Source organism: Anoplophora glabripennis, unplaced genomic scaffold (assembly GCF_000390285.2).
Source record: "Anoplophora glabripennis isolate ALB-LARVAE unplaced genomic scaffold, Agla_2.0 scaffold147, whole genome shotgun sequence".
Lineage (NCBI taxonomy): Eukaryota > Metazoa > Arthropoda > Insecta > Coleoptera > Cerambycidae > Anoplophora > Anoplophora glabripennis.
The window spans coordinates 337,914-354,338 of record NW_019416251.1 but is presented as its reverse complement, the minus strand read 5'-3'; the positions used below and the strand labels follow the sequence as shown (position 1 = coordinate 354,338).

Here is a 16,425-nt window from a genome sequence, read left to right as displayed (position 1 = left end):
AGGAAGATCCCAAACATCTGTTCTGTGATCTGTGATTCGTGATTCGCAATCCGCATGTCCGCATGACACACACACAGAAATCACAGAATTAGAATTGACATAAATTTAAGACGGAACGGAAAGGCTATTCAGTTTATGATTAGTCTCATTGAAATTTTAATTATTATTGAATACTTATGATTCTCTCTTCCGATTTCTGTATCATTCATTTTATGTGCCCTTAATACAAAATAAAAGGAACTATTTTTAGATATTTGATATTTGATACTTGACAGTTGACATTTCGGCGACTGGCAAGAAGGGCAAGCAAAGTGGCGAGATTAATTAAAAAATAAAAAATGAGCGAAGATATTCAAAGGAAATTACAGTCAGAATTAGACAGTTTCAAAAATGTTCAAAAAGGTATCCGTTTTTTATATATAGAAATATTTATTTAGTTTCATTTTGAGGTTATTTTTTTTGGTCCACCATTCTAACCAAATTAGTAAATAAGAAAAAAAAGTGCGTTTCAAATTGATAATGAACAATGAAATGTTTATAAAATTAATTACATCGACAATATTTGTTTTTATCAATTTTGTGATTTTTTATTCTGCAATCGTTTTTTTTAAGCAATAATATTTGTAGAATTGCAGAAGGCTATACAGACAAGGCAACAACTTGATGGTCAATTAAATGAGAATGAGATTGTCAAACAGGAACTAGACCTTTTACCAAGTGATGGAAAAGTATACAAGTCCGTAGGGCCTGTCCTCATAAAGACCGAACTAATAGAAGCAAAGCAGAATGTAAGCAAGAGAATGGATTACATTACTAAGGAAATCAAAAGAGTTGATGATCTCATTGGAAATCTCGAAAAGAAGCAAGATTCGCACAGAGAAGCCTTGCAAAAACTGCAGCATCAGTTCCAGCAGGCACAAGTCAAAGCTGCTCTTCATGCCTAAAGTTAATATTTTTGCTGCGCAAATTAATTTAATTCTTATCTGCAGTCTTGTATTAATATTATGTTTAATTAAGCTTTTTCTAAATACGGATTTTCCACATATTAATCTATACTAATTTTGTTAATGAAAACTGAAATAATTAAAATAATTTATTAACTAAAATGTTTTTTTGTCATCCTAATGAAATGCTATGTAATTTTTTATTTATTTTCTACAATTCTGAAGAATAACTTGTGCAGGCGTTGCTAATTGAAGTATTTTTTTTTAAACGTGATGAAAAAATATAAACATGCTTGATTGTGGTTATAATTAACTATAGGATTAATAATAAGAAAGATTTAAAATTTCAACGTATTGTGAGTTTTTATTTACACTAAACAAATATTTAAATAAAAACGTACAAAACATCAGAACATACAAAATCAGATAATATTGCTTGATTCAACCAATTTATTATTCTGATCGTAATAACAAAGGTGAATATAAGGTACATGGAACGATCTAACAAACGAGACTAGTAAAGGCAAATGTGATCACTCTACGTCTTCCTCCTGCAGAGAAGCACTCGGGGTAGTTTGTGCTTTCATCAGGCGAGGCGCGACAGCAGGGAGTCTTTGAATAAGTAAGTGGAACACATTCGGCTGAAGAGTCTGTTGTAATACTTGTAAAAGATCATTTGGTTGTCCACAAACAGCTACAGCATTACCCAAATGATCAACCCCATTTTCAAGGTCACCTGCTGCTAACAATTCCTCTCCCAACTGAATTTCCTGAAGGAAAAACCTTTGTACTGCTTCGTGGTCTTTCATATCTGGAAAAACTGTAGCCCGCTGTTTTCCGGTAGAAGCTGCTGCTTTTTTGGCTCTACGTCCTACAAAATGGGCAAGTTAACCTTTATAAAATATCAAACCGAGCGACTTACTTTGTTTGAGTTTCTTTTTGAAATCGGGATCATTGTGCCTTTTTTTGTCAAAATATATACAGTATCCTATGAATAATGTAGCCGACACACCCGCACATATCCCAATCACTGCCTTCGGCGAAACCATTTCTATTTTATTCGAATTTTTACAATTTTCCTCTAAAAACGCCACCGTCCATCACGCTCAACCAAACCGGAAGAGTTCAATTTTTGACAGATCCCGATTAAAATCCCGACATCCCGACCTATGCAGCTTTGCTACAAATAATATAGTTATATAAAATATGATTCAGTCTCTAATATTTGACAAGTTTTAAACGTAAACTTACTTCTTGGATACACAACTAATTTAAAATTTCATAGCAATACATATCAAAATATCGTGGAAATTTTTGCGTGTTTTTATAAAAAGGTCCTGTTCTTTTATTCATGATTTAATTTCCATGCCATGGATTATGTAGAGCCAATCAGAAATTAGTATTGTTTAAACAGACCAATAATATTACATACTAATCCATCGCATTAAAAAAATAAATAAAACAATCATACAACCAATAACGTTAACAAACCAGTGGTGTTATGGAAATTGGAGATTATTATAGGTATTTACCACACCAATCAGTTTACATACTTATTTATTGAAAATTTAAAATACAAAATACAGCAATAAAATACATTTTGTTAACGTATATTGTATATTTCTAAATGTAAATGGTTTCTGATTTAAAATAGATCAATTTTGTTGAAGCACTAAAAATATTTAAATTTAGTTTAAAGAAATTTTGGAATCATGTCATTTAGTTTGGATATCTTATAAAAAAACCTGAAAAACCATTACTTTTCACATTAAAATAAAATTCGCAACTAGTTCTTAAATCTTAAATGAATTTAAATAAAAAAAAATGTTTTTATAATGGACAACAATCAATCAGTCGAGTTCGAGTTTGAGCAAACCAAATAGGAAATTTTAGTATTAAATATGGCGGCTGTGGTGGTTCCTCAGGTAGAAGCGTCGTCGACGGCAACTGGAAATCGAACAAATTTGGAAAAAATTGAGAGGTAATTTGAGAAATATTAAGTATACAAGTCCATAGAACCTTTTAAAACACGACTATACGGTAGTGCAGCATTTACAGTGTAGAAATTCACATTAAATTACTGCAACATCACCTCACCTTTGTATTGAAAATCAATAAAACAGCCAACCAATTTTTTCAGTTTTTTAAGTGATGCCGCATACAAAGAGGCTTTAGAAAATTCAGTCAACTATAACACGCGACTATGCATCGAAAGAAGGCTACGTCTACCTTTTATCGATACACAAACTGGTGTAGCCCAAAACCATTCCGCATTGTATATGAACAAGAGACAAAGGATACCGGGTTTACTTCCCGGACAGATATATTCGTATCCTAGACAACGATGGAGGAAGAAACGACGGCAGTATTTGACAATGAATTCAAGAGCATTTCAAAGAGCTACTGATCATATTCTTGACACTGAGGGAGACATGCACAATATATCACAGATTGAAAATCCTGCTCTTCAGGATACCGATAGTAAAGACAGTCAGCTGCTGTTAAAGGACGAAGTTTCTAAGGTATTTTTTAACAATAATATAAGCTTTGTTGTATGGACATTTATGGTCATTATTCTTTAAGGAGTGGTTTTACGACGAGACTGATATGTTAGAAATGGACGTGTACGACGAACCCGATCCAGATTCTGATCTGGATTACGAGGAGACTTACAGCAAAAGGAAGAAAGGAAGACGGGGAGCAGGAAGGGTATGAACATTAATAGCGAATAGATATGAAAGTTGCATCATATGTTTTGTAATAAACAGGGCCGTAGCGGTACCGATTCCCCGAGTACCCCGGGAAGGAAAAAAGGAGGTGGCAGAGGGAGGAAAAAGGCCGGCCACAGTTTCGAGCCGACGCCCGGCGATCCCGATAAGCCGTTTGCTTGTGAACGTAAGTCCTAGACTAATCCACTAATGAATCAATTTCTTCTAGTTCTTAGTATTTTATTGGTATGGTAAATATTTTGGATACCATGTAACTTGGATTAAATGAGTATTTTACCGTGCCATTACGAGCAGAAATATATACCTTTAAGTCGTTTTAAAAATGGACCACACTTTGAAATGGAAAAGCCAGAGTTTTCTCCATTTAATTAATATTAGTTGTATTGAATATAAAAATCCGGAAGTCGGTAAATTATTCAAACTTAATGTGGTGTTTTATAAAAATAATCTTCGCACAAACTTAACAATGCAACATAGAAAAATTATTATCTCGCAAAGCGGCTCATCTGATTTCGACGAACCTTATTTTCAATTTCCTAGAACGTACGGGATAGGAGAATAAGTTGTATTCCTCGAAATTTAAAACACTGTACGGTGCACCTGTCAGTTTATTGCAAAAATTTAAAAATCTAATAGGGTGTATACCGATCTCCAAAACTTGAAAAAATTAATTCACAGAATCACGTAACCATCTTTCGTAAACCTCTAGATTATTAGATCAAAATTTATATCATCCTGCTGGTCTCCATTTCTAAAGTTATCCCAATAAATTGGCAAAATTAAACTGGTTGTTAAAGGTATATATTTTTATATTATCTTAGATATTAAGTTAAGGGAAAAAGAGAATTCTGTGCTTGAGCATGACAATTGCGATAATCTTTTAAAAATCGAAATGAGTTGTAGTCTCTCTTAGAGATAATGGTGTTTTTTAAACGCTTGATGCTTTAGGACAGCTTCTTCTTCTTATTATTGTTTAGGCAGGGACTCGAACCGAAAAGTTAATATACTTTTCTGTATTAATCGTCTTCATAAAAGACCTCTAAAAATTTATAGAATCATAGACTAACTAGAACACCAATAGGCTAGTTTTCTGTTAGTTTGTTTTATTATCGTTATTTTGCTTTCATAAAATTTTTTACATATATTTTACAACTAAATGTGCTATCGATTAAAATCGCATTTTTTAATCACCCTGTATGAATCCGTATTATGCTTCCTCATCAGTAAAACTTTCCTCTTGAATAAAAACAACTCGATTTGTGAATTAAAAGCGTAAGCGATACCTAAAAAGTTAATCGAGTAGTTTTCACAGCAACATGGATTTTGTTGAATGGAATAGATTTGAGCTGCCTTGCCCACTAATATTTCAAGATGTGATTTCTCTTTTGATCGCGAATTCAAATAAAACAACTCATTTCGAGATACAGGGTGTTTAATTTCCTTTTAGTTTATAGTTTTATTTTTATACCGTTTACCATTTAATTAGGTAGTCATTCTTAGTTTAGATTATTATTCCTTGGGTTTTATTTTTTGGAAGAGCTTACCTTCTCTAGCCAACATAGAAGTTATCAAAAATTGCAACTTTTTTTGTGTTAAACAGTGTCACTTAAAAAAGAAAAATGGATAAAGGCCTAAAAGAAATTTGTGACTCTTACCAAATTTACGTCAAAAGTTTCGTTGACACCCTGTACCTCAAAAATAAAGTTGGGGAGGTTTTTCACTTAAAATCAAATAAGTCACATCTATGAATTCATAGAACGTCTCGTGTAGTAGCTGAGAAAATAATTTTAATGACATGCGTAGGTTTGCAAAAAGAAGTAAAATATATTGCAGTGATTTTTCTCTAATATCTTGGATGAAAGTTAGAGTAGAGTTGTAGTTAGTCTATGTATAATTCGTGTTTATATTTGTTAAAAAAATAACTTTTAACCGTTTGAAATTTCGGTTCGGGTTCAAACCACCTGGCGCTTGGGTTCTTCCATATATATATATATATATACATATATAATGCAATTTCTTGTCATTAGTCTTTATGTCTTAAATACTAACATAGTGCGTTTTTAATAATCTTTGCTTTTTGTATGCATTACTGAATTGCTTACTTTAATCCGACTATTTTTTCCTATGGTCGAAATTTGGTAATCGGTTCCAGTCCCTGATTTTTCGGTTTCAAAGTGACAATCTTCTGACTATTGGTGTAAGAAATATTAAACATGGTATTGTGGTGGTAAAATGCTTGTTTTATTGCTTTAACAATAACTAAATCCCTTTTAACCGTACCTATGGTAAAAGCAAATTCTCGCCGCAACTTTCATTTTTCTTAATAAAATTTCCAGTCATATCCCACTTACTGAATCAAACTGTTTTTGCCTAATCACAGTCTGCTTGTGAAACCCATTACATCCATTGTCATTTTTTTTAAGCTGCGTTAAAACATTTTTTGCACCTTTGTTATTAGAGCCTCTTCCTTCAACGGAATCTTTCTTGAAAGATAGTTTGGGGTTGCTAAGTAAAATCTTAGAGTTTCCTGTATTCGGCACTATGGTATTGCACCGATATGAGGAAGTGCTAAAACAGCTGAACCAAGTTGATTCAAAATTACCATCGTGTGGGAATAAATTATTACATAACCATCTCACCAGAAGATTATCATTTTAAATTGGTTTCCATTATAATTGTACTTGTATAATTTCTGTAGTAGGATCATTTGTTCGTTAAAAATTTGTATTCTCTTTTAATGATTAATTTAATGATAACAGAGATGGAATCGGCATTGTTTTCTTTTTTTGTTTAAAAAATTTCAGTGTGCGGTGCGCGTTACAAGACCAGGCCCGGGCTGACTTACCACTATCGCCATTCACACAAAGAGGGCGCTAGCGATGAGAACTCGCGCGACAGTAATGCCCCCACCCCCTCCTCGCAGATGGGCGGACCTATGGGCTCGGATTTCTCAGGTCTCCCGGTCGGCCCCCCTCAAGGCCACCCTGGTGGTCCCCCAGGCCCGATGGGTGGCCCTATGGGTCCCATGGGTCTTGTGCCGCCTCTTATGGGTGGGGGGATGGGGGAGGGCCATCCTGCAAATTCCCACAGGGCTGAAGGACAAGTGTATCAGGATAGTTACGTTTCCTTTTTGAACCAGACACCCGGTACTGCCTTTTTAAACTTTTTTACTTTCTTTTTGAGTGTTTTTGCATGCATGTGTAGTTGGAATGTTCAGCTCTCTATTAGTTACGGTTACAGTTTATTCATTTTTTTTTAATAATCAGTAGTTTTGTAATGTTTGTTTAATATGATTAACGATTAATTTTTCTTTTTAAACATGATTAATCATTGTTTTTATTGTTTGCATATTTTGAAACTGCAAACTACTCTTTTACAGAACTTTTAATATGAGTGTTTTATTAGCATGAGTGTTATTTACAATGAAAATATATTCTTCCATGCCTACAGATATGAAGTCTTGTACGGGGTTATTGGCTATAATTCTCGCCCCGTCTCCACTTTCTTGTTTTTAAATTCGGAAAAAATGTGAGATAAGGAAGCTATAGGTACCCACTAGAAATGTTTTATGATTATATTCGATTTTGTGTGGAATATCTTTAAAAAGCATGAAAAATTAAAATTATAATATGAACATCCCGTATAAGGGGACCTACAACTGATGGTTATTCGTCATTACAGGAAAACGGAAGGAGCAAATAGAAAGCCACAAGCGGGGCTCCTTATGACGCAATGTTATTAGTATTTGACCTCAAATTCCATTTGGCAGGTTTACCGCCATATACGCTGTGACTTTGTCGAAATTATGTTTTCTTCCAATTTCATAAATATTTTTTTTATATCATGTGAAAGTCTTCTTTTTTCGCAACAACTTTAATAAAAAAAAGTTTTTCGATATCGCGTGCTTTTCAAAAAGATATAAGACGATATGTATAGAGAAATTAAACACCAACAAAGCAAGTCAGTTGCCGTGGAAAACAAGATTTTCCAACGTTTTTTTTTTTAATTATTTTTACAGTTCAGCGTTGCCAGATTTTTTTTCGGACAAAGCAGGATTTTGAAACTTTTTGAACAAAAAACGCGGGATTCTTTCGTCCAAAATCGGGACATACTACGGGTTTCTATAATTGCAGTTACAGTACATTTTAATGGAAATATCTTCCTTGTCATTAAATCTTAAATAATTGTTGGTGTTCTATTCAAATATGAAATTTTTTGCAGGGTGTTTAATATCATAAGTTTAATTTGTTAGGCTTTTTAGGAAAAAGCTGAAGATTCAATATACACAGAATAGTTGTAATTGATAACTACAGCTTTTTTAACTATTTTTTTTTTTCTAAATTTAAAAACGAAAGTTTGTATGGGGTGACATTTATAACCAATAACTCTGTATTTGCTGCAAATTACAGTAACATTTTTAAGAATATTCACAAGATAATAACATATTAATTATGTGTCAATATCAGTATATCAACGATTTTTTTGTGATTTTAAGTGAAAAGAGTTGACATAACAATATCTCTTCGATTGCTTTATTTCCAGTTACAGGGTGTTTTTTTTATACAAGCACTGCTAAGAGTGATCTATTTTTATAGTGTTACAATCAGGATGTATACAAATCTGAAAAATCTGGATATATTCTAGGGTGGCCCAAAGAAAACGAAATTTGGAAATATGTTAATTTTGTCATGTTTTAAGGGCCCCCTCAAAAAATCAGCTCAAAAAAAGGTTTTTTAGAAGTCGCTCAAGATTTTTAAAAATTTCCAAAATCGTCAAATATTGATTTTTTTTTTAAATTTTCTTTGCTCGTTATTTTATCATTTTCTAGGTTGAAAAAATACTTGATTCTGAAAATTTCAAATTAATTATTTTAACTTTCAAAGTAGTGTACCTGTTTACGAGCGACCTCTAAAAAATAAATATCAACGAAATAATATTTTTTTTTTATTGAATTTCATGAACAAAAGAATAGAAATAAATCACAAGATACTTAAATTTTAAAAAATTATAAATATTTGATACTCATAGTGCAGTAGTAAATTTTGCCTCGAGAAATTTTTTAAGTGTGATTTATTTCTATTCTTTTCATCAAATTCAATAAAAAAAATTATTAATTCATTAATATTGATTTTAAAGGTCTCCAGAAAACATTTTAGGTACACTACTTTTAAAGTTAAAATAATTAATTTGAAATTTTCAGAATCGAGATTTTTTTCAACCAAGAAAATGATAAAATAACGAGAAAAAAATTTTTTTATAAAAATTAAATTTTTTACGATTTTGGAAATTTTAAAAAATCTTGAGGGACCTCTAAAAAATTTTTTTTTAACTGACATTTTAAGGGGGCTCTTAAAACATGATAAACTAACATATTTTCACAAGGAACAAGAAAAAAAAATTTGTTTTTTTGGGACACCCAAATATATTCATTTCAAATATTGTTATTTTCTTGAAAACGGCTAAAATAAAAAAATGAATCACGTAAATGAAAAGAACAAAAAATTACATCAGCAAGATTCAAGAATTTTTTCAGTCTGGAAAACCTGGAAATACCAGGGAATATTTTGTTCAAGTTTAATAACACTCTATACAATGTTATTTGTCGGTTTTTACTAATAACTGTTTTACCCAGTTTCTTGATTTCCTTACGAGAAAAAATATTTTTTAAACAAAGAGAATCGAATCTTGCATCGCTGTCACGCAATGAAATGCTTAAACAATTATTAAGGAATACCTTTTATATGTATTACCATAAAACTTAGACTTTTATTTATTTATACCACCGCTACGCGTCCGCGTTCAATATCTGTGGTCATAGGAATTTATTGCAAAGTATGCCAGGACTTGACTGTCTTTGTAACTTTTCGTTGTATCCTTTTTAGAATAAAAACAGGTGGAGTTAACTCTATGTCCCTACATGCTACAGGTACGCCAGGTCGCCGAGGCCGTCAACCTAACACCCCTCCCGGTCCCCCCACTCAGGTCCCCATGCCCCCCCTAGGGGGCAACCCCCAATCCCAGGCTCCCCCGACTTTGCCGCCGAACTTACCCCCGCAGCAGCCTCCGCCGCCGGTGGATGATCCGCCGATGCCGGTGCTCATGCCCGAGAAGGCTTTAGAGTCGTGCGCGACGCCTCCTGGCCCGCTTGAAGCTCCGGGTCCGTCCGTCGCCCCGGACGGTACGAAGAAGGCCGTACCCAGTCCTTATTGCGATTTCTGCCTGGGCGATGCCAGGGAGAACAAGAAGACCGGCAACCAGGAGGAGTTAGTTTCGTGCTCGGACTGCGGTAGATCAGGTAAGATTGCTAAGGTCGAGGATAAGTGTAACAATAGTAAGAAAGGTAGGAAAAAGAAGGTCTAGTCTTTTGTGGCGGGAAGAAATCTGCGGGGCTGTCTGTTTTCGTTTTGATCTGAGTTTGGTAAACGTTTTTAAATGCCAGTGAAGAAAGTTTCTAGTCAGATTAGCGGGAGCCGTACCGTCTTAGGGTGTCTAATGCAGTCGTTTGATCAATGGGATCTGTCGGTCTGAAAATAGTGAACTCGGCATTGATTGAAACTTTTCAATACTCGAAAATTTGAATCTTAAAGTACCGTAAATGTTATTGTTTATAATAATAATTTAAATAATTTAAAAATAGTCTGTATGTCATTTACAAGTTCGAAATAGGGTATGTATGTACAGTCGTAGACAAAAAGATGTCCCTGTTGGAAACTTTTTATTGTCCGTAGCTGTACGTGTGCAATATCCCACTTGTTCTGGAACAGCATTTGGTAGTTAAAATTTTGTGTTGAATTTATTTTGTTGATTTGAGCGGAAAATCATTGTGATTGATCAAGGAATCTCGTAATCTTCATTGGTAACTTTAAAAGTTCCTAATGTTTCCGTGTGGTATGTGCGTTGGCGGACAGCCCTGAATTATTCCTAAAACGTGAACGTATAGTAATAAACAGAAACACCACATCCAATATCAAAATTTTAATACAGGATAGGCAATTGTACTGCCCTTATCAGATCTAGTAAATGTTACGATATGTGAGGTTTATTAGTAGTTGTAATTGTATGGACCAATACCGGGCTTTTGTGGTTCTTAAGAAATTTATTTTTTATTCTCGACCGTCTCGATGTTAGAAAGACGCACCAAGAGCTGCCAAAAAATGTACAAAATTTTGAGAATGTCACTGTATTAATGTGTTTGTTTGTTTTTTCGTGCTCAAAATTCTAAAATTCTTCGTTTCATCTGTGATACAATCAACTAAAACTATTTAAATAAAATCTCGTAAGGATATTTTTCATAATAACACTGATTTTAGTGTCCAGTATTACTTTGTGACTAACGTCTATGATGTTCATTTGAATTAGCGAATCAAAATTATACATATTGTAAAATAAATTTTCTACATAGTCGATTTTTATATGGCAGAATATTGTGAGTGAAAACACTTTGTTTGATGTTGTTTGTGTATAAAAGATGATTTCAGCTAATATTAAATCTTGTGGATTCAGAAATTACGTACCGTAGTTATTTTAAGTATAGTTAATTGATTATAATTTAGAGAGAACTACAATACTTTAATCATCTGTAATGTGCTTTAAGATAGGTAAAGTAAAGTAAAAGTTATCTTGTCTAATAGACTGGAATTTACCAAATATTAAACTTTTAGTTGGACTTTCGAGAAAAATCCATATTGGATTGTCTTCCAAAAATACTAGGGCATTTATTATTTATATCAAAGTATACTTCCAATCTTGCTAGTTTTACTTAGTCGTATTTATTTAGTGGAGCTGTAAAATTTTGGCAATACTTTACGAATGATTTACATTAATCGAGCCACCGTAGGGGGAGTGGTGCGATGCATATTCAGGTTATTATTATGATTATTAATTTTAGTTGCCTTCGGTTTTAGATAATTTAGACTTTAAGCAGCTTTGCTTTCGCGAAATTCCTTAACGCTGTCGATGGTAACCTGGAATAAAGCATTTATTTACATTCGCATGCATCTCTTCTTATCCAGTGCATCACTGAAAGTATTGCCAGATCTACATTAAGATAGATAAATTAATATGTGTTGGGGTTCAATATTTGAATGTTTTCTTTTGCTCTCCCGGTAATATTATTAACGAAGCTTTGCCCTTACGAAGAAAGCATTCAAATCTTGACTCGTGCATTGAGTTGTTCAAAGAACAGTTATTTTCCAAGGTTAATTATTGCAAATGTAGTCAGATCGTGCAATAAATTATGCAAATAAAATGAAATTTGTTTGATTTTCAGTGCCGAAGTATGGTGCACTTCAGTTTGTGTGAATTTTTCTGCAAAGTTTTTCTACATATTTTAATGCATTGAAATTCCGTCCGTTTCCTTTTGATGCATTCAAAATAGTGTTAAAGAAAAATTAACGTAACTTGGAAGATCACTGTTCTTCGGCACTTGATCCCCTTTCCGTAATAACCACGTAGTACATTGTACTGCGGCAACTAGGTAAGTAGTAAGAAATAAATATAGCTGCGGTAAAAAAATACTATGAATGATAAAATTACAAAAAATTTGATTGTGACCAATTTCTTCAAATATATTAAATAATTAGAGATAACTTTTTTCAAAGAAATAAATATACAGAGTGTCCCGATTTATAGGTGTACCATTAACACAAGTAAGAAACAAATGAAAATCGAAAATTATTCGGCATTTTGAAGTATTGCGCTTTTTTTAATAGCGCAAAAAAACTGTGCAGTGTTATTTTATCGGCAAAAATCAAATGAATCAAAACTGGAATAAATGAAAATCTGCCAGGAAAATTTTAAAGTACTCTTATACAGATATTTTTAGGAATAATGTGATTTCAAATAAAAAATTGTCATGTGATGCTTAAAATTTGCAATTTGGGGGAAGTTCTAGTTTCTAAATATGCATATCGTTAGGACAGATTTAAGGGGAGGAAACCACATTAGGAGGCTGATTTTCAAGCGTTACTCATGAATTTTTTTGAGCGGGACAAATTGATTAGAATTTGATGAAACTTTGACATTATTTTACCAATATTTTGAACTACATTTACAAATATTTTCAAGTCACTCGTGTTGAATATGTCGAAGTTATGGGTCGTTGTTCACCGAAGGTCGTCGTCCGAGTTGGTTGTTCGCGGGAAATGTAGAAGTTGCAAAGAGTGACCGCAAAAATCGCCAGTTTTTTTACAATTCGCAGAGAACTAAAGAAAATAGATAAAAATATGTTTTTGGAATCAAATTACTCGTCGTAAAAAATTTGGATGAGCATAGCTTTTAGTTTTGAAAATTTTCAAAAATCACTCCTATGTAGAGGTTGAAAAGATGCCCAAAATGAAGAATTGGATATTACCAATAAATATAAAAACTATTAGCATGTGAATTTTTCTATCGAATGATTCTTGATACAAAGAGAGATTTATTTTCATGACTGAAATAAGCATGTTGAACTAGAAAATCCACCCTTAATCGCGCTCGGGGGGTGAAATCATCCCCAAAAATAGAGAATATTAGAAATAATTGTAAAAATTCCAAAAAAAATATATTAAGATAATTCACATGCTAATAGTTTTTATATAAATTGGTAATATTCAAATTCTTCATTTTTGGCATATTTTCAACCCCTAAGTAGGGGCGATTTTTAAAATTTTCAAAATATTACAAGCCATGCTCATTTCAGTTTTTTACGACAAGTAATTTGCGACCAAAAACATTTTTTTGTATTTTTTTTAATTCTCTGCGAATTGAGCAAAAACGGGTCAAAATTACAGGTTTTTTGCAGTCACTCTTTGATCTGAGAGTCAGATGATTATCCTGCATTATTAACATATTTCCAAAGAATATGAACCTCATTGCGGGTAAATATTGTGAAAATTGAAGTTTTGACCCGTGTTTGAGAAAGATTTTCACCATTTTTTTTCCACTTATTTTGATTAAAAAACACTAAAACTTATGATACCATCCCAATTATTGGTTCGTGTTCTTTGTAATTTCAAAATGAAATACACTTTCAATTTTCATAATAATCGGTTCATTCTTTTTGAGATGGAGTTCCCATGATTAAAAAAAATGCCGTTTCGAAGAAGATTTACGAAATCTAGAAACTTGAGAGAGTTGTCAATAATATCAGTGTCTTATAAGTCTTTCTTCTTCCTCGCAGGCATCATTCGGAGCTTGCATCTGTTCGTTTAATTTTTTAAATGTTACGTTGATGGTCAATAAATCGGGACGCCCTCTATATAATATCGTGAAAAGAAAAGTCGTAACTTATCAGGAAGCTCCTAAGTGTAACTTTTTATAGGACACCCTACTTGCCTTCAGTTTACGGATAACATGAAGATTTCTGTGAAGAAATATCGCTGGCAGTGCATCGAATGCAAATGTTGTTCTGTTTGCGGGAATTCTGACAACGACGTAAGTATCCTCTGTAAGACGTTACACAGTCAGAACTATCAAGTTTGCAAGATATGTTAACCGAAAATTTTTAACCCAATTCATTTGCCAAAAATAAAAATTACAGTCTACTGAAAGAAATAGTCATATACAGGGTGTTTCAGGAGATGTACATACTTCAGTATGTTATTCTACGTTCAATTTTAAGTAAAAAATTTCTTATAAACTTAGGTCTGGAAACGCTTCGTTTAGCATATACAGGATGTCAAATTTAAAAAAATTTATTACATTTTCTTTAACAACTCTCGACTACTTTGAGTTAAATTCATGAAATTTTGTATGCGTAGGTTTCTTGGGACGGGAAATTCTAATTTTATGGACGATTGGTTGTATCTTTTCAATACAACATTATACCTTGCATATTAGAACAGTCCAAGTAGACATATTTATCCACCAATTAAAATACTAACACGTTTATCTTTTCATTTTAAATATGTTTCTTTAATAGCATTTATTCATATCCTTTAAAAATAGTTTTCAGCTGTTTTTAATTTCCTGAACACCCTGTACATGCAGAAAATTTTTCATCAAATAGAATAAATTTTTATAATTGTGGACATGCTGTATATTCACATATTTATTCTTGTAATATATATTTATTACAGGATCAACTTTTGTTCTGTGACGATTGTGACCGTGGCTACCACATGTATTGTCTTTCGCCCGCTCTGGTAAACCCTCCGGAAGGTTCTTGGTCTTGTAAACTGTGTATCGATGAGTTTCATTCGTAACTTCTTCAAAGGTTATTCCATACCCCCCGCCCCCCAAGAATTGTTTACTTTATTTTTAGCGATTATATTTTTCTATACATTTTAATTGGAAAAAGAATTATTTTTTATGTATTTAATAAAGCTAGGTACGGTGTTAATAGGCGCTAGTTACTTATTACAGTGAATTCTAGTACTTAATTACTAATGGCCTATTTTTAAGAGTATTTTTAAGCTTTCCTTTTGTAAGAAATTTTAAGAAACCTCTACCTCGTCGAGAGTTAATTTAAAATAGATTTAATTTTAAATTAAAATTAGTTTGTTGCTAATGAACTCTCTCTTTATTAAACTGTGACAATATTTTTAAAAGTATATTTTCATGTAAATTAATAAGGCATTATTATTTGCATGGTAATAAAATATAATATGAAATAAAATTATTGTTTTCTCTACACGATTGTGTTCTCTTTGATACCTTATAAAAAGGGTGCCTGACTTACTAAATTTTACTTAGTGAGTAGCTAAATATAACTTGTACATTATAAATGGAAACACCCTATACATATTTTTTGCCCAGAACGGTACATACCTATTTGTAGTATCTATTCTTCCTATATTTAAATTTATAATCCAAAAAATAAAAATATACTGTTTTTGGGATAAAAAACAAATGTTTCATCGATAAACACCACAGAACATAAACTTTAGAGCATATACTACACAAAACATAGATATACTACATGGAAAACAAAACAGAATACATGGAAGAAGCACCGCATGTTAAAAAGTGTAGGCGCTGTAAAGTAGAGAGATAGTTTGGGTACTCGGTCTCTTTCTCTAATCGTTGTGGAAGGAGGTGCGATAGCCAATCACGTACTTGCGCGCGAGAGAAAGAGGGTACCCAAATTATCTATCTCTATCAGTCGCCTACACAGTCGCCGCACGGTAAGGGTTATGTTATTAGGTTGGTATGAGTGTTGTGTCAGCCTGACACGCCAAGAAAATTATTTAAAATTGTGAACTTTTTTGTCAGTGACAATTTAAATGTCGAAATTAATAAAATTTGTGTCAGAAATGTGTTGTTATGAGTTTTTGAAAATTGTAGTACTTGATACAAAGTTCGGGAGTAAAAAAGACGTATTGTTTGGTGTCTAAAAATTGAAAAGGTAAAATTTGAGTTTTGTTACTATTAATCTATTATATATTTATGTTTCTGTCACCTGTGTATTCAGTAGAAGGAGATAGGAAAATATAAAGCTAAAAAGAGACTGAACTTATTATAAAAATTACTTGTAGGACTATACTTCAGTATCGTACACAATACTATTTGAATCAATTATAAAATTATGCAGAAAAAATGAAAAGCATTTAAATTTTGAAATGAATTTTTTGAATAACATCCAAAATGAAAGCACATAGGGATAATTAAACTAAATATTTTATCCAAAGATTACTTCCTAACCTTTTGTTGTATCATAGTCCTATAAAACAGTTTCTTTCATTTAATATCTTTAATTATACAAAATCAACTCAAATTTTATATTATTAAAGATCCTTCTATATTCAAATTTGCCGCTGTGGCCGTAGTGGTTG

General features: G+C 32.5%; 3 protein-coding genes across 3 annotated transcripts; 2 read left to right on the top strand and 1 right to left on the bottom strand.

The window, feature by feature from the left end:
* The first annotated feature begins 263 nt into the window (after positions 1 to 263).
* On the top strand, positions 264 to 1,106 carry LOC108909588 (prefoldin subunit 6). Its single transcript, XM_018713970.1, has 2 exons — positions 264 to 402; positions 628 to 1,106. The coding sequence occupies exons 1-2, from the start codon at positions 339 to 341 to the stop codon at positions 942 to 944; spliced, it is 381 nt and encodes a 126-aa protein (XP_018569486.1). The 5' UTR covers positions 264 to 338; the 3' UTR covers positions 945 to 1,106.
* Positions 1,107 to 1,376: 270 nt separating this feature from the next.
* Positions 1,377 to 2,114, bottom strand: LOC108909587 (mitochondrial import receptor subunit TOM20 homolog). Its single transcript, XM_018713969.1, has 2 exons — positions 1,867 to 2,114; positions 1,377 to 1,815 (listed from the first exon to the last, which is right to left on the bottom strand). Exons 1-2 carry the CDS (start codon positions 1,991 to 1,993, stop codon positions 1,478 to 1,480), a joined length of 465 nt encoding a protein of 154 aa, XP_018569485.1. The 5' UTR covers positions 1,994 to 2,114; the 3' UTR covers positions 1,377 to 1,477.
* A 731-nt stretch (positions 2,115 to 2,845) lies between these two features.
* Positions 2,846 to 15,215, top strand: LOC108909625 (zinc finger protein ubi-d4 B). Its single transcript, XM_018714014.1, has 8 exons — positions 2,846 to 2,925; positions 3,085 to 3,466; positions 3,528 to 3,653; positions 3,713 to 3,839; positions 6,478 to 6,819; positions 9,600 to 9,968; positions 13,974 to 14,086; positions 14,731 to 15,215. The coding sequence occupies exons 1-8, from the start codon at positions 2,846 to 2,848 to the stop codon at positions 14,854 to 14,856; spliced, it is 1,665 nt and encodes a 554-aa protein (XP_018569530.1). The 3' UTR covers positions 14,857 to 15,215.
* Positions 15,216 to 16,425: the final 1,210 nt, after the last annotated feature.